Below are 27125 nucleotides of genomic sequence, written 5' to 3' on the forward strand. Positions count from 1 at the left end.
AGAAATATAAAGGAGTGGTGGAGGTTCTTTAGATACTGAAGTAATAATGTTTTAAACACAGGCTCATATGGTGGGCAAATAATTAATTAAAAATTTCTTATAGATTCAATTACACAAAATTCTAGGTATCAATGAATACCCACTAACAGACTAAAATCAGTTAGCATGTTTTTTCAACCTGGATTATGATTCAGCTTGCTTTTGGCTTCAAGGTATTAGACTCATGTAAATAATTTCACATATACTGTTCTATCTATTTAATGGCATTACTAATCAAAATTTTAAATTTCAATCAGTAAAAATATATTTCTAATAGCTTCTAAATTCAAATATTTGAAAGCAGGACATAAGGATTCTCTTAGAGAAATTCTTATAATTTCAGAATACTTTAAAGACCAGTAACAAATACCTTATGAAGTGGCTGAATAAGCTTGAAGTATTGCGAATGATTCGAGCAGCCTGGGATTCCTCACGCTGGCATCTTTGTAATGTGAGACCATCATCCATATGACCTTCTTGGTGTAATATAACCTATTGGGAGTCAGTAATTATCACAATAATTACTTAAAAAGACTTTTTGCTTTTAAATATTTTTTATTTATTTCAATACTGCACTGTAAAAAGTAATTTGCATATATACAGATTTGTTAATCGCTTTATCTAGAGACCCCTTAAAGAACTACAAGTTTTTCAGTCTCACATAAGTTATTCAGAGAAGACAATGCAATGTATTTTTATTCTTCCACAATTCATTTAAAAAGATACTCTTAAAAAACATTTTCAAGTTGTAACAAAAAATGTCATTTTTTCTATAGCCTAGCTCTCAGGGAAAGAGGAACTTCACTTTCTTAAACATCATTTATGAAAGGATTTGTGCTTTAAGACTACTGACAAGAAAAATCAAGCTGGAGAGACAAACAAATATTACAATGCTGGTAAAAGAGCAATAGTGCTTATCAGCAACTTCTGATTCATTTAACTATTTCTACACCATGTGTTGTATTCTTACCCAAACCAGATATGATCATATGAATTTCTAGCAATAACAGAGATCCTTTTGTGGGGATTTTAATCTTTCACTTTGAAAATCACACAAAGTCACAGAAAGGTAGCATCACTGTTAGGCTTCACAAAAACAAATCTTGGTCATTTTGAGTCATTAAAATCCTACATAAATTTTATTTGAAGCAAATGTGAATTATCCTGCTTCTTTGCTCAAGAGGCAATATACTGAATTCTCCACCAAAAAAAAATGTATTTTTAGCTTTTAGTTAATAAAAATTTGCAACCCACCTTCCCAGTTAGCATAGTAATTCTGAGGGCATGAATAGCTAACAAAGAAAGAAGTAATGTTATACAGGCAGTTGCCGCCACAAATGGAAAAATTATTTACCAACAGCTTTTGTACATACTAGCATATAGGTATGTCAAAGCACTGGAAAGTGGGTTTTTTTTCTATGCTTGGCATAGAACACATGTGCTCTGTTCCTTCAAACATGCTGAGTTTATCTAGACAGCAGAATCCATGAAAATATGGATGGAGAAGATTAGGAAGATACTTTTAAACCATTACATTAATAATATTTTCTTAAAGGAGACTAGTTTAAAATTGGGCCATCTTTCCCCTTTTTTCAGATACTTTATATAGAATCACCCTGTGGGTGACTTCGCTAGTTAAATTTCGCTGTTTCCATGGAGAAGGTCTTGAGGTCTCAAAACTGAAAAGTAAGTTCTACTCTTCTCATCACAAAACTAGTAAGAAAAACATTTAACAATTAAAGAATGCTTCCTCAGGCCATTGTATATAACACCAGATTTTGAAGCTACAGGAATGAAAACATTAGACAGATAGGGTATTAAAGCCTTGCAAAATAATTGCATTTTCATTATTGTAGAGCAGATATGCACTCTTCTCCCTAAGTATGGATGAGAGAAAAGTCTTTTGGAAGGACCTAATCTTTCCTATTTCTCTGACCATAGGGGAAAAAAAAGAAAAACAAAAAACCCAAAAACTAACCAGGGAACCAACAAACAATCCAAACCTCAACTAAATTATCCAGAAACATCACAATGACAGGAAAGTCATATTTAGGATTCCAGGAAGTACATCACAGGGAGAAGCATGCAGCACTGGCTACATCAATTCTTCAGATGAACCTTCTCTGCATGCTAAAAGGGGCATTTGGCACTGCCTTGCTTGTACTTCTGTATGGCAAGGCACTGACCAACACTGTGAGCGATGGCCTCCAGAGCACGGATCCAAATCACAGTGTGTGTTTTTCTCTTGCCTGAGCTCTAGCATTTTGGAGCTCTGCAGGACTTCACTGCTTGCACAAAGCAAACAGAAAAGATGGACATCCCTCTCCCACTGGATGGTGGAGGGATGTTGACTACAATGCTGATGTAATCACAATTACCTGGCAAAAGCTTGAATCCTTGGTTACCACAATCTCAGAGAAACAAAACCTAAAAATTCTGGCAGAAATCATGCAAAAAAAGCCTCAAAAATTATACCAGAATTTATTACATATTTTTAGTATAATAATTAGATACATGAAACTACACCAATAACAGAAGCCAAACAACAGAAACTTTTACTTTACAGGAATTTTCAGTATTTTATAATAGAACTAATCTCATAGTTGTTTTCTCCTCTCTATGGCTTTACAGAAGCTGACAGTGATGACAACTAGGTTATGTCAGAAAAGCAACCTTTGCCTCTTTCAAAAACAGGGTACTTCTCAATCTTCCTAGGGCTAATGAGTCATGTTATAAAAAGTGCAGGCCAGCTTCAGCAGGAACACAGTGAGTGAAAGTGAAAATTGCTTGACACTATGGCAGTGGATGAATACCAAGCAATTACTTCAATTTATATGGAAAATAAAGTTATATACATTTATATGAAATTTATATAAATTTTATTATATGTGAAATGTAAAGTGATGTATATCTCAAATTGCTTACAAGATTATAGCCTAGTATCATACTGCAGGGTATGAAAAACTGCTTCTTGCTTCCATGGGAATATCAACTGCGTGAAGCTAGAAGGTTTGGATTTTCTTCTTTTTGAAGACACTTAACAAGACAGAATTCCCCAGGTGAGAGGACAACAAAAGATTTGAAGTCTTTGAACATGAAGGAAACAGTTTCAAAGGAGAATAAAAGTGACGGGCAATTACAGAGGTTCTTTTAGTTCCTTGCTGCTGAGCAGAAAACTGGAGAAACAAAATACTGAATGCGACAGCAAGCTATTGTAAAATTCTTCATTGAATACAGAGGAAGAATCTACACATTGCCTTTTCAAAAATTAAAATTGGACCCTCTGAGGAAACAGAATGACATAGCCAGTTGTGGCATGGGAAAAGAGGCCATCACTGTGTAGTTTAATTTTTTACCAAAAAAATACTGAATGACTGGCACTTAAAGAATTTCTCTGATCAGCCAGATGGCTGAGAAAGTGAAGGAGTTGGGCACTCACTGCCCATTGCTGATGACCATGTGTGCTGCTTATGAATAAATGTGATTGTGTCTGGGGAGTGTGAGGAGCAGCTTATTGCTCTGTACTGCAGTGCTTGTGTATGGGTATTCTCTTATGAATGTACCTGTGTGCAAGGAGCTAAAGAAGAATTCCAACTTCTTTTCAGTAATGAACTTTTTTATTTTTTCTTTTTCATGTTCTAATGATGGGCTCAAGTTGTAAAAATCTACAAATAGAGAATAAAGGAATCCTTTGGTAATGACACAGTTTTGTGAAGCTAGTACTAAACCCCTTAACACTGAATGATATATGAACATAAAATTTGAAGATATAACAGGTCATACGCCACTAATTAAGAATATAATTGTACCCTAAAATCAAAAGGCTGAGAGAAAGACATTCTTGATGTCACATCACAATTACATCTAACACTTTGGGAGGAAATTATTCTCTAATATCCCTTAAGAAACTTGATTATTTTCTAAGGCCATTTCCTAAGTGAAAAATTGAATTGCCATTTCACATAATATAATTAATTTAAACATTCTGAAACACCAGTGAATATTAGATGACTTACTAGTTTACACCAGTTGCAACAGTTAAATTTAGATTTTAAATAATAATCCAAACCAGGAATTTCTATCTTTAATTGGTGTAATAAATAAAAAATTGAATACAAACTAATAATTTCTTCTGACAAAAAAAAGTGGTCAAATATATTTCTTAATGACAATTTTTCTTCAATTAAAGGATTACTTTAATATCCATCACTGTTTTCATTTTCAGAGTGAAATATTCATATTTTCAACATAAGAGCACAAAACAATTAAACTCACAAACTGATTTCAACAATTAAAAACCCCCAGACAGTACCTTTCTTTTCAGGGGACCTAAACGTGCTGATTTAGCATCCTGTGCTTTGTAAGTCAACCATAAGGCAGTGGCCACATGTTGGACAAAACAGATTGAATCTCCATACTTTATTTCTGGGACTCCCATTCCATCAATATCACGTTTCAGACTAGATTCCTGCTTTTCTTTCAGCTCCTAAGGAGATAAAATAAAGTTGATATTTAATCTCTAAAAGCATTGAATTCTACACTGATACATATTACAATACTGAACAATATTTATGCTACTTATGCAGTTAAGATGCAGCTAAATTTCAATTCACATCACTTCAGTTTCTATCCAAGTAATCTTTCAGACAGTGATTAAAAGTAGTTTCAAATCTGAAGTAAAAAAAAATCAAGTTAAATTCATTACAGTGGATCCATACAAAAAAATCTTTATCTATTCAATAATGGAGTTATTGACGTAATTAAAGTTTCAGTTTAACAGTCTGTAGAACTCTATGTAGCCAAAATTTTTGAATTTTAGCATAGACATGAAAAATAAATAAAAACCTGTTTTGCAATGTAGTTAAAATATTTTTATTCTGAATAATTTTTTGTTTATAATTTGTATATACAGGTACATACTTTGCTTAGAATAATGCCTCTGCATTGAAAAACCATCAAAAAAGAAAATATTCATTATTTTAAAAGGACAATTTGGCTTTCATATTTCTTTACGTTTGTATGTCTCCATTTTTTACATTTATTGATATAAATAAATAAATAAAGTGTTTGTTTTTCCACTTTTTAAGAAGATTTGGATTCTTTCAAACCTCTTTTAAAGACATTACTCAAAGCTTGGCTGGAACACCCATTTTTTAAGCCAAATTTATTTCTTAATCCCACTATTCTTCATTTACAATTGGGGGATTTTAAGGCCTCAGCACTTTTAAAGTAGCTGTCCTTTAGAAAATGAATTCAGGAATAAGAACAGTAATAGACAGTTATGGATACATGTGATTGTGCTGGTTTTATATGTGCAGCAATGTTTTTTAATTTCATTTCAGTTTATATAATGTACAATATCTGAGGAGTAAACAGGAGTTGTATTACATCTATGCTAATCTGTGTTCATTTCTATGTAATTTAACTGTCACATTTCAACAATAATTTCAGTTGAAACAGGTAACATTATAATGCCAAGATGAAGGTGAATGAAATTACTTGGAGCTACCATTTCAATGTCAGGACTATGGGGAAAACATGTCATATCATATTTGTGTGGACTCCACTGTCACTACAGAAAAAGATGAACTATTTCAATACACATTTGCAGTGAGGACATTAAGTGAAAAATACAATAAAACAGAGCAAATTCACTGTGAGCAATTTATTTTTTGTCTTCACATTGTAACCTGAGGATTAAAACTTTTTTCTTCAAATATTGTGTCTGCATCAATAATCAAGCATCAATGAACATTTCAGATAAAAAATCATAGTGTGGTAAGAAGCAATCCTAATTAAGTTATTTTTGAAAAAAAAAATGAGAGATACTGATCCCTCTTGATAACACTAAACATAGTGAACAAAACCCAATTTTTTAATTTCAGAAGTAAATTTTTAGAATTATTTCAGGTGCCCGAAGGCTGCTTTCATTTTGAAAAATACAGCATAAATTCCTCTTCATCATGTTTTGCTCTTTGCACTCTGTCCAGCTTCTCTAGGATTTCAGCCAAGTAATTTGATCATAGTGTGCAAAGACACGGTGTATTTTACAACAGCTGAAAACTCCAGTCAGATAAAGATTACTGAGGGAGAAGGGGAAAAACCTTCTCTTATCTAGATATTTGTACATATCTTAACAGTAAAATATCCAAACCCTTTGGCTTTTAAAGTCCTCTCTTCACAGCCTGATCTCAGTTTAACTCCCTCAGGCCATTAATTAAATCAAAGAAAATAAAAAATCGCATCATGGCCCTAGAACTTTGCAGAGGATAAAAATAACCACAACAACAACAAAAAATAACCCAAACCAAACAAACAAAAAAAGATGGAATCAACAAAGCAATTTGAGGGCAAAGCTGTCAAAGATTATATTTTCAAAATATGTTTAATACACTAGAGGAAGGGCAAGAATTAGAAAGTGAGAAAGAATCACAGATTCCTACGTGATAAAGGAATATGAGGAATGGCAATGTGAACAGAACAAATAAACTCAACTTTCTTTAAAAAGACTTTACAATAATAAAAACAAAGTAGGAGAAACATTTTTGCCAACTTAGAGGCTTGTTTAGACAGTCATAAGAATTGCAAAACAACCTGTCTGCTGAACTCTTACTAAATCTAACTTTCAAGAGCTAATTAAAATTTTATCTTTTGATACTGCACACTGCTTTTGCATTAAAAGTACTGCCATAAACACTCCAACAAAATAAAAAGAAAATGTCTACAAATATAAGAGCTTTATACTGGTATTACTGTACTCTGTATACTTTGCTTTATACATTTGTACATTCCAGTAGACAAGAAAAAAAAATTACTTTCATTTCACCTTCTATTTTCTCTTCCCATAAAAAAATAAGTAGAAAAAATAGTTTAATACTGCATTTGAAATGCAGTGTTTACTGGGAAAATATAATTACAAAATATTAACTCAAAAATAAGTATTTGAACTTTTAGAGACAAATGCAGGTAAAGGCTTTTGCAATACCTATGAACTTATCACAAAACCAAATTAAACTTTATGATTACTACCATACTATTACGACATGCTTATGCCATGCTGAGTTCCTAAGACAGCTACATATTGGCAGTAATATTAAAATGATATAAAATCCTTCTGCATGAGTCATCTGTGACTTTTTAATGTGTGAGAATGTTACTTACCAAGATTATACCAATAACTTCTTCACTGTCAATTGTACATAACACCACAAAAAAAAAAAAAAAAAAGAAATCTAAAATATTAATTCTGGGCTACACAAATTAAAATAAACAATTATTTTTAAATATGCTCTTCTTTCCACTGTGGTTAATCTCAAGGAAATTTGTAAGTAGACCGAGGATTCTCCTCAGCACTGTATACTGAGCCAAGAACTGTGCTGGAATGAGAACATCCCATTTCAAAACAGGATTCCATCTGGTGTAGAGAAAATGCTGTCTCTGTTGTCACAAGGCATTACAGATCTGTTGCCTTAAAATATAGAGATTGACATTTTAAAACTTGGTCAAAAGTAAGCTCTATATTAAAGATAATAAAAGATATAATTTGGAGGGGAAGGTGGTCCATCAGTTTCTGATGCTTGTAAGATTAGTTTGCAGCAATTAGGAAGCAAAACAGGCATGTATTAAATATGTTATTTTCATTGAAATTAGCACCATAATGTTCTTTAGCATATACCTTAACTTTTCTAAAAGTTTCCTTATGTTCTTATTTAGTAAAAACATGTTAAGGAAAATTCTAATTTGAATTTTGTAATTTAAAAATTAGTGTTTAAATTTCCAGTGCTATTCATCAAAAGGAAAAAAAAAAAAAACAGTGAAAGAAAATACACTATGAATGCAATCATAGGTTTTGACATGCAAGGAACACACAAGATTGCTGAGAATGTAACGGTATTGAGGATGAAGGTGCTTTTTCAACAAGAGAGTCTCTATAACAACTGCTGGAAAATAAGACTCTATTTAAGTCATGTGTTACAGACTCCTGGGTAGCCTTGAGGATCTGTATATCCATATAGCTCTGCTTTCTGGCAAAGATAGTATCTTTTTTCTATAAAATCCTTGTACTGGCTATCAAACTGTAAAAAATACCATAATGAAGAAATGTTTAATTTCCTTTTGGATACTCAGCAGCAATGCTTATTGTAAGCAACCTGGTCTGAATTTGTGTTGACCCTACCTGGAGCAAAAGGCTGGACTAGATGGCTGCCCAGAGTCCTTCTCAATCAGAATTATTGTATTAGTCTAAGGGACAGGTATCCAGCACCCTATTTTTAGGAATCTGTACACAGCTGGAACAAAGACATTAGACAGATGCCTTTAAACTTCCCTGAATTAATGCCATATTAAGGTACATGCAAATGAAAAGGTTTCTTCATTGAGAAAACAAATCAATAAAATATTTACATGTACATATATGCAGAAATTAAGATAAAACCACCTGCATATATATCTAGCCTACCTATTACATCTATGGTCCTTTTTCCCCTTAATCTGTGTGCAAGTAGCACTTTGCTTTAAGAGCCCTTTTTCCCTAACAGTCCAAGTTAATCTTTGGGGTTTAGTCCCTTCCCAAACATCACCTTCCTCTCTTTAGGAAAAGTTACCTTTGCTTGTTCCTATCACCTTTGGAAACAGTAATGCCTCCACCCATGGGCCAGTGCAGCTCTTATGTGCCCAGACAATAAATAACAATTCTTATTCTTGGCACCAAATTCATACCCTATCATGAGGTAAAAAAATTCTTTTCTGCATAGGACAGCACAAATGGGACAAGTTGATGAGACACTGAGCTAGGATTTAATATAAAAATGTACATTATCAACCATATTTTGTATAAACACTGTAGGCATGAATGACTCCTGCATAATCAATTACTACTGTACTTCAGCTTAGTCATTTTGGGCACTGCAAAAAATTTCACTAGTGTGCCTTTGAAGCACACCTCAAGAAAAAGAGGAAGAAAATAGGGCATGTTTAGTCAATGTAACAGAAATAATTTTATGAATGTGCATACATAACCACTAAATTTACATGCTCAAAATTGATACATTTATATGCATAGATTAAAATATTGGGAAACAGCAGGACAGTTCGTGTCCAGTTAGGCAGTGAGCACATCAAAGGAATTTTAACTCAATGTTTAACCAGTAACTGTGACACTCCTGCAATTCTCACCATTCTTACCAATGACTTTCCAAAAATGGCAAAAAATTACATCTGTAATAAATGCTCCAGCACAACATTGGATGTACAATCTATAGTGCACAGCCTTTACACTGAATAAAAAATTAAAAACTATATTGTAAGTAAATCTAAGCAATCTAAGAAAATTTCCTGATAGTTTTTCAATTATTTTGATTGGTTCAAATAAAAATTCATGAAATATCATATGCAGTCACACTAATAAGTACCGTTATTTTAAACATGCTAAAAAGAAGTATTTGATTTATTATACTAACAAAAGTCTAGCATTTGTCAAGACTGTTACTGTTAGATTTTATCTAGCATACAACTAATTTTAAAGATTCTTTCTCACTTTGGGATTTATTTTTTCTTAATGATCATATAGCATTCAGAATTATGTGGAAAATTTAGCGCTTTTTTAGTTAATAGAAAACTCCACTGTAACAGCTATGGGAACTATTTATAAGTAAAATCATGAAAAAACATAAAAACTTTTAATCATCTTTGATTATAAAACCTTTCACATCCTGGGGAAAAAAAAGTTATTAATTTTGCCTACCTCCATAATCATTCTTCATTGTCTCTCCCTTGTAATGTTTTTTCCCAGCTGGAAACAATGAAAAAGCTAATAACATGCAATTAGCAGCTCACTAAAGAGCATAATTTGAAAACATATGGTTTAAAAATCACTGCTATATTTGCCTTACATTTAGGAAAAATTTTATTGAGCTCAGTTCTTATCAGCATACTGCATAAAGAATAGCAACTGAACTGAATTAAATTGAATTCAATGACAGATAGAGCTGGAACGTGTAACACTCTAATGAGATTCTGTCCAGCTAAAATAAGTCTATAATTATTAAAGTATTCATATTAAACCACTGTATCTTGCACTGTATTTGGTTTTAATCTACTTTTTTAAAACTGGTTACAGTTTAGTTTATTCTAAAGTTTATCAATCACATTTATTTTTTCTCCATGAAACCTTCATGCATTTAAAATTAAACAACCTGTATCAAGAATAACAATCCCTAGCATTAACTTCAATTTAGAAATTACAAGTAATTTATACAGATTTAGTGTTTGAGTCCTCCACATTCAGAACAAATTTGCATTGTTTATATTTACCTTAGTTGCTCTAAAACAAAAGGCTGTAGATGTTGTGTCTGATTTTTCTCTGTCTAATATTACTACTCCTTCATCTTCATTCAGAGCCAAGTACTTTCCTGTCGTAATATGTCGAAGACGAAAAGGCTGCCCCCATCTGATGTTACTTCCACTCCAGCTAAACATAAGAGACATCAAAAGATAGTTTAAGCAAGTAAAGCACTATTTTTTTCTTTAGGTTTTAAAGGATGTTCAGAAAATAGAATATGCTATATATATATATATTCCATTTTTTGTTCTGATAACAATACTTGTTTTAAATTAGATGCAAAACTGTTAATTCAGTTGCAAAGGGAACCCTGGAAAAGAGTATGGCTTCCATCTTCTTGTTTCTACACCCTCTCTCCATCTATCAGGGTGTTACATATGGTGTCCATGAAAAAATCCTACATGTGTAAATTAACTACTGTATTTTAGTTGACTGACTAAACAAACAAATTAAACCTAAGTGGAGACTCAACATTTCACAGAATTATCCTACATCTGTGTTAGTTAAGAAGGTATTTCACTTACAATCACAAAGACACCAAGGGTAAAATAAACATACAGTTCAGATAGCCATCAAAGGCCATACATACTCTTAAGAGATATATTGAAATTTCACTTGTAGGGAAATGACAAATAATCACATAGTAAGGAGACAATCTTTAAAAAAAAAACAAAAATCCAAGAAATACAGAAGGGATAGGTATTATTGCTCTTATATCCACTCGTGCTTATGCTCCAAGTAAAACTAGAAATGTATTTTACTTTTGGAAAGAAGCAATCATTTAAGTATACGTATCTCATAGACAGTGCTGCTTTTGTTACGGGAGACAGAAATAATCTATTCTATCACAGTACATTGCTTTTTATTATTGACAAAGAGCCTAACACATAGCATAAAGTGTGGCAAATATATATTCTGTATTAAAGGTCTGTAATAATAAAATTTCTATTAATATAACAAAAGTTACTAACCAAAAAAACTTTTTAAAAACTTTTAAAATATCAGTACCTTATTCGAAGGGGTTCTACTCTCCACAATGACCTTGCTCGAATGCCGGCTCCTCCAGTTTCATAAAATACTTTCCTACAGAAAAGATTCAGAAGACCATCTTCTGTTTATTTGTGCATTTACAGCATTTATAACTTACTTCTCTGGAAACTGTACATGACTCGCTACATTTCTCCCAGTAAACAAATGTCATTGAATGGACAGAAGATTCCTACTCCTCAGTGAAACTATGATAAACAAACCAAATGTCCCAGGTATATTAGATTATTTCCATTAAGGTAGTTGCTCTCAGGAGCTGATAAAATGCCTAGCCTTGAAAGTGGCAAGGAAACTTTTCCTGTCATTTAATCAGCCATAAAAATATGTAATTTCTACAGTTCCAAATATATTAATCTAATAATCTAATCTAATCTAATAATTTAATATTTAAAAAAACATTACCAATGGTTTTAAATACATGCCATATTTTAAAATAAAGATGTAAAATAAAGATTTTCAGATTAAAGCAACAAGAACATGACATTAGGGACTTCAGTCCAAAAATTATTTCTGATTCTTATGAAAGAGACAAAAATTTTGGTGACAACAGAAATTGTGTATTATAATCCTCACAAAACAGATAATGCATTCAGAGAAATAAAAAACAGGAAGGGAAAGGATTAAACTTTTATTATAATTTCATTTTCTTGAACTGTTGGCTGAGGGTTAGTAGTGTGTTCTAGTGCAGCAAATATTCTACTCAATAATCAAATACAAACAAAGAAACTATGGTGGATTCCTGTTCACAGGAAGTTTTTAATGTTTTACTAAACATTCATGTCTTTTCATCTAATCACCAGAATTTGTATATACTTCCTCATTTCAAATGAGTGTAGGAAATATAATGGATAATAGGAAAGGTCTGAATGCCAAAAGAGGAAATCTTTCTTACATGTTATTCCTCTGAGAAGGACTAATCTACCCTAGCACACACAGAAGCTGGACCTTCTATTGTACTTAAGTATCTGAAAAAACGTGCAGCAAGGAAATTTAAAATCTGCCTTCCTGCTCTGGCAAACTTGACTGAATACAGCAAATGCATGAAGATGTCACAATCTAGCTATTATATAGCTGAATTAAAGAAGCAGTTTGAAAAGCAATTTTTAACTGGCTTTTCAAATTTAAAATTATTTTCCTATTTTTGACAGCTAGCAGCAAAAATTTAAGAAGCTGTTTAGTATTGTTCTTATGTAACTATGGACCTGAAAATCAAATTTTAAAAGAAAAGTTTTCTTTCTTCTATCTAATTAAAGGTGTATTTCTACACCTTTTCTTCTATGTAGAGCGCTTAAGGGTCTCTTTCCTAAGCAACACCAATAAAATCCTGGAAGAATCATGAAGTATGGCTACCCATTTGCACCCAGCAGCTTTATAATATGATGGACTTGTATTTACACTCCTTTATTTAGGATTCACATTTAAGGGCACACACGTGATGTCAAATATTTCAAAATGCTAGTTCACCAGAAGAGTAAGAATAAATATTCTTCATAGTAAAGGCAGTAATATTCCCTACACATTTTATCTTGCATGAAAATGTATTGGTAGTCTAGAATAAAAATAAACCTAAAAATCCCTAGCTTTAAACTCATCTTCATTTCCAGACTCTATGAATTTGATCTTTCAAGGTCATTCCCAACCTGGGCAGTTACATGAGTCTCTGAATAAACTGAATGCACAATAAATATCTGGAGCTCTCCATTTTCATTCTATGTCTCCGGTCCCGCTGACCTTACTGATTTTACTTTTGGCAGACTCTAAATCCTAGCTGAGCTCAAAACTAAGTATTCATTTCCACTCTCTCTAACCTCCTTCATGTCTCCTTGGCCCAACTCAACCATTCTATCTCTAAAGGACTATCAAAGGTGTAGTTCAGTATCATAAATACAGTTCAGTTCACCTGATATAGTCTCTTTTCACTTCTTATACTTTTAATTTCTATACTTTTTAAAAATACAGCTCTTTTTCGAGATGCTGGACTAGAATTAGTGGCCTGCTCTTTCAGTAACAAAGCTGCATGTAAAAAAGAATTGCTGTTTTTTCACAACAGCATCCACATAACCTTTTTTTTTCCCATCTAATTGATTCCACGTATCCTTTTTTTTTTTTTTTTTGCCAAGATAGCCTTTTTGATGTTCAATATGTTCACCCCAAGCATTTCCATTTGGTCTGTAAAATAAGACCTTAAGATTCTTGTCAGAGAATAGTCTCTTTGCAAAGTGTTAAAGAGCATTGTTTACAGAAATGTTCAAAAAACAACATTTTTGTTTTATGAAAAGAGAAATCGTCACTCTTGTCTAACAACTTATTTAACATTCCTAATGAAATGCATAGCACTGATTAAATAAAGAAACAGAAACAAACGCAAATAAAGAGATGGAAACCATTTTCTACATCTCTCTCTGCCATTCTTATTACTATTTGGGGTTTTTTTATATTTTTTCTTTGTTTTGATAATGTAAACATGACTCCTACAACTACGACACAGCAAAAACTTGGCCTTATGTCTGTTACTCAGCTCATAAATCAAAAGACCAGATAACTTCAAGTCATCTGTCACTATCACACATTTGAAAATGTTCAATATAGCAGTCACATGTTTTCCAATTTTAGGATTATAAATATATGGATTTAACTCAGACAAATATACATTTTAATTTTACCCTTTTATTTACTTAGCATAAAAAACGTGGAAGGAAATCTTAAGGCAGTAACAACACACATCAATGTTACATAAAGAATCACATCATACTGGGGACTAGGACTTTAAAATTAGTTTTAATATTAGCCATATCTGACTTCTACATAAGTAAGAGAAGTATCAAAGAGCAGTATTTCTGAACACAATGAAACAGCTCAGCATCTATTTTAACCTTTTTTAAATGGACGCTTTATAAAATAAGTCTGAAGGCAACACAACACATTTGCCGCTATTTTTATATCTGGTGTGTACATTTTCATACACAGTTAAAACATTTTTTCTTTTTCTTTACACATATGAAGAAAACAGCAACAAAAACTCACAAAGTTATTTTTTCTCATTTTCAGTTTGGGTTCTCTTTAGGACTTGGAGACATTTTTACTCTTCAGAAATGTAAACATGGCAAATTTAGAGCTGACAAGTTTACCTGACATAACTGAATGTTTTATTACCATAAGCATAACTTATTTGCCACGATAGGTAGAAAGGTCTTATTTGTTGAAGATGATTTTAAAGCTAGCAGGTTCATGTAGCACAATTATTAACTCACGTTGCTTCTGATTAACAAAAAATTTTAAAAATACAGAAAAATTCAAATAACAAATCAACATAATAGATGACAACTGTAGATAAAAAATTTATACAAAAGTAGGTTAGCTAGTATGATGTAATTTGTTAATATGTTAATCAATCTTAATATGTTAATCAATTTTGAGAATGCTTAAAATTTTTTTAAATGTAAAAAATATAAAATATGAAAGTCATTGCAGAGGCCAAACTTACAGAGATTTTTAATGAATTTTTTTTTCACATTATCATCTTCCTGCTAACACCTTCTTACCTCTACTTGTAGTAGTATGAGCTAGAGACAAGAAACATAACAGGACAAAATCTCAGTGAAAATCAACTACTTAAATTTCAACAATGAAAGAAATCATAACCGATTTTCAGCTTAGTAGGTCTCAATTTCAAATACAATGCCACTGCCTAATTAAAGACTGCTGTAAAGAATGTTAAATCTACCTAACCTCAAATTCAACTGACAACCTGTTTCCTTTCTGAAAGAAGGTAATATTTAAAAAATGCACCATCACTTACTTGTGCTGTGAATCATTCTGGTCTGTAGATGGAATTGTCAAGCACTCATCATGGCCATGGAAAAAACGTACTACATGCCCACCAAGAAGATATCCTGAAAAAGAAGGTCATTTACAAGCTAAAACTTTGACTATGAAAATAACACCCTCATGAAAGTTTAAAAAATTCAAGACCCAGACAAGATCTATTTTCCAAATTTTCACTCATAACTGAATCTAAATAAGAAAAAAAATTAATGCGTTAACATACTATTTTAGTACCTTTTTTAAAAAAACTATTTCTCCTGAAAATGAAGAAAAAACAAAAGCAAACTTTTGACATTTAAAACTCAAATTAGGATTCTGAGACAGAAAAGGAAATTGAAAAACTTCTTTAAAACAACAAAAACAATTATGGCTTTGCAAATTTAATCTTTAGGTAAAAGCCAAATCAAATAGCTAATGCCATAATTTCCTCACCCTTAATACAGTTTAAATTATCTCAATACAAAGCAGTTTCATGATTTCAACATTTTTTTCTGAAATGTATAATTTGTGTCAAAATCAAAGGTCCACAGCAGCAGCAGGAGACCGAGGACATAAAAACACTTTGCAGATCTGAAGATTAAGTTTAATGGAAGTCAACTTTCCAATCCATTTAACACAAAGAGTACAGGTCAAAACCAGGAACTCTGCCTCACATTAAAAAAGATAAGACAAAGAAGGTGGAGGAGAATGACTCATCAAATCCTAGTCCAAACCATTCTGGCCTTGTAAGTGAAGTTGCTGCCTTTTAAAAGAACACATATTATGGAGTAAGGGTAGAAGGAAGCTTTCATACTGTCCAGCTGATTCAACATAAATTTGTAAATGAGGAAAACTGTAACCAATAATTACCATCTTGCCAATTAATATAAAAGTCAAAGCAAAGAAATAATGGGGGGCAAATGTACTTTTCTGTTACTTATGTTTTCTTGATGGTTTTACAAGTATCACAAAAACAGCATTGTCCAATTCCTAATCCAGTTGCAGACTCAGGAAATCCCACTCTCTCTCTTCATTCCACTGGAGCTAGACTGCTCTGTCTTTTGACATGTGACCATCTCACATAAACCATTCTGAAAATGTATATAAAACCAAAGTCTAAGCAGTTGAGGAAAAAAATTATTGACACAAAGAAAAATCTACTGTGATGATTTGTTGTTTATAATTGTTATTTGTTAATCAGTTTATAATGTTTATTCCGTGTACCCACTTCTGTTCCCCTAATGGCTTAGCCCTAAATTGTTTACTCCAAGATTTTCCCAAGTGCCTGTCAATCCCCATGTCAGTCTCCCCTGCACCTCCCTTGCCTCCTTATATGTCCCTGTCAATCCCCAGTGCACTACCCCCTACCCCTGTCTGTCAAGTTGAACACACTGTTGGTTCTAGAATGTTCCCTGTCTGTTGCCCCTTCCCCAGCACGTCATGGACTGTTCAGCCTGCTCCCGCCCCTGTGCTGCCTTCATTGGATTGTCCCAGTTGTGTTCTCCTCCCCTAATGCTATCCCATTGGAAGAGAGTTGTTTCCACCCCTCATCCCCTCCCCTCTTTAAAACCCGCTGCAACCCTCAGTTCTGCGCCTGCTTGTTCCTCAACCCTCTTTGGTAAAGAGACCACACTGTGGCTGCTACCAGGCAGTCACAATCTACTTCTCTTCTTACTCCACCCTAACATTTTTTTTTAAATTTACAGTATTTTGTATTATGCAAGTAATTTGGTGCCACTCACTATGAGTTCCAGATACAGCAAAAAGGCTACTAAGATGATTAAGAAACTGATGTATGTCACACGTGAGAGACAAGACTCTGGAGGGATCTTATCCGTGTAAAGACTACGGGATCAAAGTAAAGACTATGGGATCAAAGTCCCTTCTGTTGTGCCCAGTGATGGAACTAGTGGCAATGGGCCCACACTGAGACATGGCAGGGTCTGTTTGAACATCAGGAAACACCTTTGGGCATTGGGAATGTGCCTGAGCACTGGCACGTTTTGCCCAGGCATGTTGTGGAGTTTCCACCCCTGAAGACCTAAACCTGTCTAGATACATTCCTAAGCAATATGTTCTAGTGGATCAACTGGACAGTGGATTGGACCAGATCCTTTCCAACCTCAATGACTCCAATTCTGTAAACTTGTAGGAAGTTCAGCTGCCGAATCTCTTCAGGTACAGAAATATTAAATATACAACTGGTCTTCCATGATGTCTCTGCATAGTTCATTATGTTTTTCATCTCTTACAAGTTTTAAACTTTGCCATAGGATGGTTTTTCTCTTTGCTTCATTTTGTTTTACCTGTGATGCCTGAAAAAACACAGACTTTTCCAGGGTTGATCCCTATTCTATTTATGACCCATAAGGGCAGGCCCCCAGACAGTAATTTTTAAATATCCAGCTCCAGCATGCCAAAGCAATCAGAAAGTATTACAAGCAAAATCTATATCCCATAAATTAAAACCTAACACTCTGACATGGGTTTCTTATGGGCCAGTACACAGAAATACTGTGGGAGGCTGATTTAAACCAGTTGGGGTTAGAAAAACCCAGCTATAGTTCAAATAAGACTACTAGATTAAGTCTAACTCCAGGGTAAGTAATCTTCTATTAAGACTTACTATAGCTGATCCCAGGGAAATGGAATATCTCTCTCAGTTCCCTTAAAGCTCCACTTTGTTTATGTTGTTGTATACTAGTATATCATAAATACTAAGTTTTACAGACAAGTGGCATAAAATGATCCTAACTTCCAAGACATATAAGTAGTTTGTGAATGTCGAGTGCTGATACTTTGAATAGAGAAGAGCAAAGGTGAAGCGCAGTGTTTGCTACGACGGTGTTAATGACAAACTGAAATAAGGAGAGACACTGAGTTGATCAGACTTTCAATACAGAATGAGACATTTCTCAGAATAAGGTGACCATGACAAACATGGTCAATGACTCAAACATGACCATGAAGTGCCATAAAATTTCCTGAAAGAAATCCAGACCCTGTGGCGTAGGATTTAGGCTAGATGAGAGAAGACAATAAGGATGCATGGCTGTGACATTCAGAAAGGATTTTGAGGAAATGTCCATGAAAAGCAGAACTAAGAGGCTGAAATAGGAACTTTGAGAAAACTGCTTTTCATTTTGCCTGTACCTTTATTTTCTCTTCTGTTTTATCTGTAGTGGGAGAACAGTGTTTAGGAAAATTGTATGTAAAAATCTACACTTTCTGGATTCAGTTATTCTGCAGCTCCTACTCCCCCAAATTAAACTAAGTTTTCATTTCTCATGAAGCTTTTAAAGCTATGTTATTCTAAAGTTACAGCACTCATTGAGCTTTTCTTCAGTAAATCCAGTTGATGTATCTGTATTTCCCTGGTTTCTCTTCAATAATTCTTCTCTCCTAAGCTCCTTTTCTTTATTTTCATTACCCATTTTGGTTGACATTTTGAGGAGAATTTGTTTTTTACTTTTCCCTCTTTATCGAAAGCATACAAATTAATCTAATTCATATACATGTCTAAACAAATAAAATGGCAAACCTTCTGTAATATTGCTTCCTGAGCATATGGGATGTACATTCCATAGTGTCTGCATAAAGGAGGCATCCACCTGAATATTTCCATTTGACACGGAGAGATGCTGAAACAAGACAATGGTAGCAGGAAACAATGAAAATTATGCACTTAAAATATTTAGTGCATTAATTTATCAACAGAAGAGAATATATAATAAAGTAAATATTAAAATTTCTTCTAAAATTAGTATTGTTTTAGAATTTGGGGAAAAGGCATTGAAGCAGTCTTGCACTGGAGGAGGGACTCACACACACCCATCATCCTTTCAGTGAAGAAAAATAAAAATGCATTACAACCAGGCATTGCTCCCTAGATTAGAAAAAAAAAAAAAATAAGAATCCCAACCAATCTCCTGATATCCCCACAGAATTTTTATTTTCCCACCATTTGACCACTCTCTGAAGAAACAAACTCACCAGGTATCTTTCAGAGGACACGCTGACCAGGATAAGGTCATCACCAATTCGAACTTTTTCTCCTTCCGATCTTTGCTTAGAAGCAGGGTGTATTGTCCACCAGCATGCCTCACCTAAAGGACAGAGGCTCTAATCAAGGTTCTACAAAAGAGACAACTCCCAAGAAATCTAAGGATATCGTTATACAACACAAAAAATATCATTATAAAAATTGGCTTGTGAGAAATTCACTTTATAAAATCACATCATTTCTATTTTCAATCATTTTTGGTGCCTTTCTTTTTGCTTGAAACTTTTTGTCATATAATCTTTTCCATATATGATATTTCCCTTTTCAAGTTCCTTTAAAGAGATTGTTTACAAAACACCACTCAGAACTGCTTTCCCTGGGAGGGTCTCCTTGCCAGGAAATTGCTGACACCTGCCTGGGTCTTATTTATCACCTTTTGTCTCTTCCTTTGTTTAGTGGTCATATTTAATTCACAACCTTCTGTATTGTATCACATGACAAACCTGGAAGCAGTTCCACTAGCACTACAGACCATATAATTACAAAATAGCCAAGCCCAAGGGTGACAACCATAGGACATTTCCTACACATTAAACTTAAGATTCCAGATTACTCTGCACAGACACACACACACAGAGAACTACACATACACAGACATTCTGGGAAGATTATCTAGTTCATTTCACAATTTCACACTCTTCAGAGTGTGAAAGATAAGAATCTTGAACTTAAAGAACTTGAAGAAAACAAGTTGAATAAAACTTTCTCACTAGACAATGCAAAGTGGAAAAAGATTTTAAAAGGCCATTTGGTAGAATCAAAGTACAAAAATTTGTTTGATTGATTAAGATATTTCATTTTGCCTGTACCTTTTATTTCAAAAAGAAAATTTGAAGGCAATGAAACTAGTTATAGTGAAGACAATAAATAGAAGTTGCATCCATACAAGTGTAAAATGCTAAATCTTCAAAGGGAGTAATTTTTTATAGCCAGTGGCTTTTCCCTCTGCTGTGTGAAAAATACTTCCTGCAGCAGAAACTCATTCATTAGTACAGTTTCATAGGTGAGGGAGTAGAGAAGTGATATTATGGCACTCAGTTTATGAGCTTTTCAGGCATGCAGTAGCTACCAAAGCCCTCTGTGCAGAAACACAACGAAGTTTTTTGAATCTTAACTATGTGTACAAGGGGTTTATTGTTTATGTACAGTTAAGCAAATACCTTCAACAACTACAGATACTTGTTATAAAACCTCATAGATAGTAGCAGATATAGGTACAATAATTCCTTAAAAAAGCTATAAAATTATAAAAACAGATTTAACTGAAATATTTCAGTAGCGATTAAGCACACATATTCCTTTTATCACATACATTCCTTTTCTCAACATTCCTAAAGAAAATGTTCTCTATCTAAGGAAACAAAGACAGCCAAATAGCAGACAGCTAATATTTGTCTAAAGCAATCACCTCTAGGGCTATAAACAATTGAAAGACAAACTTCACTCATTCAAAAGACAAGATTTTGTAGAGAGTCACCTGAACAGATTCAAAGATTATGATTTACAAAGGTTTTAGCACCTACATTGCCAGTGCCTCTCCATCATCAATTAGTCTATTTGATTTTATTTTAAAAATAATGAAAAAATACTAGAAAACACAGATTTATATTAACACCAAGAGTATTTCATTATTTGAGCTTTACATTAATGAAGCCTGTATACAGGTACTTAGATTTTCCCTTCAAGGTATATGTCTGGTCCTGATTGTTACAGAGACACTTCCTACTTTCTGAGGAGTACTCACCACTTTCAGTAACTATGAGCACTCTGTACACAGCAGCATGAAAATCTATTTGTGGCTCTTTGTGGCTAAGTTACCTTTACATTCATTTAATATATCTTCCAGTGGCAACTCATAATTTATATGTGTTTTCATGGAAGCATATTTTTTTCACTATATTTCCATCAGCAGTAATGGTAATGGCAGTACTTCCCGAAATACATTAATTAGATTTTAAATCTTTCTCATAATGTCATTTTTGTGTTGTATCTCTTCCACTTTGTCTCATTATTGGTTTGTCCATATTACAAATGAATTTCTATCCAGCTCTTTTGGCAACGTGTTCACTACATATTTTCGGGTTTCCTGCATTACAAGTTGCAAATTTCTTTTGTTACTTGGTTACAATGTATATTGTGAATGCACCAGTATATGGCTTTTCCATACTCTTAAGTGTCAAAAAAAAAAAAAGCAAAAAATAAACAAACAAAAGCATCAAATTTATTTTGCTCAACAGAATTTTTGTAAATTTGACCATTATCATGCATTTTATTGCAGTTGTGTTGTCAGTTTAATTGCAAGACTCACATTCTTACACAAAGGTATTTAATGTGCTGAAAGTCATTAGTACTAATAGCAATTTCTTTCAGTCATCTTATTTCTGATGAACACATAAGGATCCCATTCATATGCTTACAGTTACATTAAACTCAATGCCTCTTCTAAAACTAGAAATTAGTAACTCATTTTCCTTCAAAAAGGACTTGCCATACCTGCTGCATTTTCTCGTAATCCCACATCAAATGCAAGTTTATCTGTCTGGGATCTTGATGATGTTAAACATGTCAAATACTGCAAAACAGTGATGTTATTGAAAACAAAAACCCAACAGTATCCATTAACACACATGCCAAATTAATACATTCGCATTACTTCATCTTACTATCTTACTTAATTTTTTTAATGAGTCAAAGATGACGTTGTTATTCATACAGAGCTCTTGCTGAACTTAAAATATCAAAATCCTTTTCCAGTGCAGCACATCTTCACTTCAGCTGTGCAATTTAGCGTCTACCTTCTGCAGTTTCACACAGCTCATCAGATAGAAACAGGCAAACATCTAATTACAACCCTATCATGATAAGTTTCATTCATAAAAACATTAAAAAAAAATACCAAAAGGTAGTAATTATACTTGCAACTCTGGTATACCAAGGCAACTACAATTATCAAGGTTCATAAACATAAGCAACATAGAAGATTAATGTAGCATTTGAAGATTAATGTAGCATTTTCTAGTACAGGAAGAAGGAGGGGAAGCATTTTCCTGACTTCTCATTCCCTCAGCCTTGTATTAGGTGTATTTATATGGGTCCTAGTAGGTCAAAGATTCAAATCAGCTGAAATTTTTCAGTTGTATAATATAATATGATGAAATTTATACAAGGCAGACTGAAGACATCTTTGTGGGCATAATCCATGGAAACTATGGGATGTCAAATAGAACACCATATCTTATAAAATACGATGGGGGAAAAGATAATGTATATGACAACAAATTCATTTGCTGTAGAAGTACTTGCTAATGGAAGTATCATTAAAATGGATTCCTTAAGGACACAGAAATAATACATTTTAGGAGCTTTTCAGTTACAATCTGAATTTAAACAATTCTATTGTGTTGAGACACTGCAAGTTATTAACTTCTTTCTTAACTAGTGCAAAAGATAGCTTGTAAAAATCATTATTCCAGATTTTTATTTTGGTAGAAAGCCATTTCTTATTGATGCTGGTCACTCTGTGCAGGTGCTCCCTCCCTTACCATTTCGCTGAACGAATGCCGGAGCAGAATGGCGTGGCCATACAGCAGGGTCCGGTGGCCACCCCCTTGGGCTGCCTGCAGAACAGGATGCAGGAGGTCAGAACTCCACTGCTCTGAGGGGACCATGGTCAGAACTACGCAACAACATGAAGAGCTATGGCAGTTCAAGGAAGGGGTGCAAATATTCCAACAAATTATGAAATGTACGCACTGGGGAATAAATAATTATAACAGAGTCGATGCAGCAATAGCCAAATATCTGCCAAAGGAAAAAATGTTGTTCTTCAACAGAGGCTTTTATATTTTCCTAATTTTTATTATGAGTTAGTAAAACACAGCACTTGCAAAAACATATTTTAAGTTAAATAAGATAACCACTTACCTTTCTTATAAACTTCATGCAGGCATTAAAAAAAATAACAACAAAATAAATACATATATACATACAGAAACTGAAATCTGAAAGAAAAAATAACATACTTACTGCCCAGAACAGTTCAAGCATATACTGAGAATATCTATTTGTTAATATTAATCTCTGACATGTTTCAGATTCATTAAAGCAACTGCATCCATAGTTTCAACCAAGTACAGTTACTAATTTTGAATAAGTAAAACTCCATGACAAGATAGGGAGAGGCAAAACTGGATTTTATATTTTCTTCATTTAGAGCAAATTTCTTTTTAGTTATTTTTGGATGGCATTTAAGATCAGTTCTCATCCTTGGATTCATTCAGAAGGGACAAAGATAATGAAAGGATATTCCAAGAGCTCAGATTATTGTTATACATGTGTAGGCAAATGGTTTTAAATTCAGTGAACAATACATAAGTTAAACTACCACCAAGCTTCTTCAAAATATGTCATTCATAAAAAATGGTTTTAATCCTGCAGGAAGTGGTCACTGCTCAGTGAGGAAAACTGGAAAAACACATAGCAGTGAATATCATACTTCTTTTATATATTAAAATTATTTTTTTTAATTAAAAAGGAAAAACTTAACAGCAAAGATAACTGTAATTACAAATAGGTTGTCACAAGAAAATTTCATGTATTCAGTTTGCAACAAATACATGGATACTGAGAACAAGCAATTAAATGCTTCCTGCTATTTTATTAATGAAAGTTCTTAAATTAATCACTTGTAAGTGTAAGTCTGACTTATTAAAAAAATAAAAAATAAAAGAAGAAAAGAACACAACCAAACCAAAACAACAAAACCTCCAAACTTTACAAGCTACAGTCTTTCTCTAGAAAAATCTGAAACTAGCAGCAGAACTCTGTTCTAAACAGATTTTAATATGAAAAGCAAATAATTTTTTATTTCAGCCTTGCTTTTAGTATGAACTGCTGTGCTTCTATTACAGTTTCCCCAATGGATTGTACCCAACTTCAAAATAAATGTAAGATAAGAGAGTTTCAAAATAAATACAGCACAACAGATTATATTCTTTTATATAATCTATTGCTCCTTAAGCAAGAGTGAGATTATTTTTACCAAAGAGATTATATGTACTCTACTTCAAATCCCAAATAAAATATTCATATATCATTATTAATATCAGATTAAATCTTTCAGCTTCAGTTTGTGGTGAATATTTTGGAAATATTAAAAAGTATGTAATTTCTTAGGAATTCTGAAATGTTTAAATTGATATTTTGATTTCCTAAGTATATGTTTTCATTTTCATCAAGACTTATTTTACAGACTGCAAGGTAATTGCAAAAATAAAGAATCCCACTTTTTTTTTATGCAGTGGAAAACAAAAGGTCAGTATTAATGACGTCTGAAAACCATGTATGCAAATGTTAACAATGCAAGATCAAAGGTGATATAACTCCATCTTTCTCATCTGTGCAATAATATATGCTAGTTAAGGATCAGAAACACAGAATAAGCCATTAGGTTGTAAAATAACTAAAGCCATAGACTTTTATCATGCTCTGTTTGTAGGAGAAGAAAAGTTCAATTCAGTTTGATTCAGCTGAAATTGGAGAATCAGGGTCAAAGCAATAAAATTAATGATGTTTCTGGATTTTTGCATCACAAATATTCAAAACACAGTTGCAGCAGCTCCTCACTGCCAAAGAAAAATTAATGTGATTACAGAAGTGGAGCAATAATGTCCCAAGAATACAATGACATCAGGACCCTCTTCTAGAAAACTCTGGGCAAGGAAAGAAATTAGGAGAATCTATATTCAGATTTAATGTTCTTTGAGGTCAATTTACTTACCCCTTCACTAGCATTATCCCCTGTGCTGGCCAGCATTTCCTGAAGGGCTCTGACAGACAGTGACTGTTCAAGGACGAAATTACACACGCAAAGGTCTGGAGGGACATACTGTAAAAATAAATTAAACAGTGCAAGAACAGATCAGAAGACCAGGTGAAACAAGATGAAAAATTGTTGGTACATGTGTTTATTTTAATTTTTGAACCTATACTTAATGCCTTTTCATTTGTTTTTGAGGTAATGCTACTCTCATGTATGAAAACAATATAAATCCATTCTTCATGAATTGACAACACAGCAATTTTTCTTTACTTTGGGCTTTATCCCTCACAGTAAAGTGAAACTTCTTCAGGTTCAAATACAAAAACTTTTCCCCTATGTGTTATTGTTTTCCTGTCTTTTAGACAGTTGTATTTGTTCTGTAATGTCACTGACAAAACAGAAGAGAAGGTATAAGATATCATGTATGAGGTTGATAGAAGATATTTACAGCAGCAACTAGATAGATAAGATAATATGACAGAATAATGTGAACCCTTTTAGGAAATCCTAATTTTTGTATCAATATGTCCGCTGGTTTTGAAATGTGAAACTTCACAGCAAAATTTTCCCACTTTCTTGGCATGGATATGTCCAGATAAAGATATGTCCAGGAGAAAAAAAGTCTCAAGGGGAACCACCAATGTACCTAAATCCATGGCAGAAAAGAGCAAAGACAGATCCAGAGACTACAGAGTAGAACCCAGTAAAAGGACAAGAGGAAATTGATACAAAGTGAAATACAGGAAATACTTTTTAAATATATAGCAAAACCCCCCTACTTGTACTGTGAGCATGGTAAACAGTAGAACAGGTTACCCAGAGAGGTTGTAGACTCTCCACCTTTGGAGATACTCTGATCTGAGTGTCCTAAGCAATCTGTTCTTTCTGAAGCTATTCCAAGCAGAGTTTGTACTAGATGACCTTCAGAGACTCTTCCCAACCTTAATAATTCTATATTCTGTGATTCATGATAAAGATCATGGCTGTGTATGAGCTTTAAGGTGGATATGCACTTCTTTTTTAAATCAGAGTGACAAGAGAGAATAAAAGTATTGATAATGCTGTGTTTTAAGGTGATGAAAAGTGAAGAAATAAAAACAATTAAGGAAAAGGATGCAGAGAAAACCAAAGAGAGAGAGGAGGTCCTCCTCTGTTTGGTTTATACCTAACATTATGCTATTGTAGAGGTTTACAATTTCATCTATTCTCTCCTTTCCCCTCTCAAGCTCTGATAATTACCCTGGAGTGGTGTGGGTTTTTTTTTCCTTCACATCTCTCTAGCTTTTTTTTTCAATTTTCCATTTTTAATCTAAAATTCTCTTTTACTTAATCATTCTTGTCCCTGTAGATATCAATCAAGAAGTTAAAACTTCTTGATTGATAATGAAGTCAGGAGCAACACTTAACACCAGTAACTGACAGGTGACAATGCTTCTAATTATCAATTATCAAAATTATCAATCCAGTGTATCAGAATATTTGAACCTACAGCAGTAATAGAAATATGGGAGTTCAGTAAACTTAAATAACAGTTTGGAGACTTAATCTTGAAAATAGATAGCATTTCAGTTACAGGAATATTCTTATTTGAGGAATAGCAGCTTTTCACTGTTCTCAGGTGGGTCTCAAAATTCATTTGGAATCTAGTAAATTTTTTCAAACAATTCTAAGATGCAGTTGGGAAGAAAAACACACATAAGGTCCCTCTAGCACCGTATTTAAGAAAACATGATTAAATGTGCTTGTGAGTAAGTAGGTTAACATTCACTGCTCAGTTGCACCAGTTGAGAGTATCAGCTTCTTACTTTAGCTTCTGATGTTGGCTCCAGAAAGCACAGGCGATTCCCAAGTCCCTCCGCTGCCAAGCAAAACTTCCTTTGTTCTTTGTGAATACTGGCAACACACTGAAGTACTACTTCATCATCCTGTCACAATACAAAGAACAAGAAAAAATTTGCAGTTGCATGCACACTATAATATTAAAAAAAACTGCAACATCTGTTGAAAATTAA

At 33.3% G+C, this 27125-nt stretch overlaps 1 protein-coding gene across 7 annotated transcripts in view; it reads right to left on the reverse strand.

Moving 5' to 3' along the window:
• The window catches only part of RYR3 (ryanodine receptor 3), a 193711-nt gene that overhangs the window by 121230 nt on the left and 45356 nt on the right, over window positions 1-27125 (reverse strand). For all 7 annotated transcript variants that reach the window (XM_077784079.2, XM_085580369.1, XM_077784078.2 and 4 more), the window contains exons 2-12: window positions 26919-27038; window positions 25072-25179; window positions 22835-22909; window positions 21786-21864; window positions 19223-19335; window positions 18771-18870; window positions 15225-15318; window positions 11387-11461; window positions 10351-10507; window positions 4352-4525; window positions 410-531 (exon numbers count right to left, since the gene is read on the reverse strand). In XM_077784079.2, the coding sequence (XP_077640205.2) occupies window positions 410-531; window positions 4352-4525; window positions 10351-10507; window positions 11387-11461; window positions 15225-15318; window positions 18771-18870; window positions 19223-19335; window positions 21786-21864; window positions 22835-22909; window positions 25072-25179; window positions 26919-27038 (1217 nt within the window). The remainder of the gene's footprint in view (window positions 1-409; window positions 532-4351; window positions 4526-10350; window positions 10508-11386; window positions 11462-15224; window positions 15319-18770; window positions 18871-19222; window positions 19336-21785; window positions 21865-22834; window positions 22910-25071; window positions 25180-26918; window positions 27039-27125) is intronic.

This window comes from Lonchura striata, chromosome 5, assembly GCF_050655825.1.
Source record: "Lonchura striata isolate lonStrDom1 chromosome 5, ASM5065582v1, whole genome shotgun sequence".
NCBI classification, from domain to species: domain Eukaryota; kingdom Metazoa; phylum Chordata; class Aves; order Passeriformes; family Estrildidae; genus Lonchura; species Lonchura striata.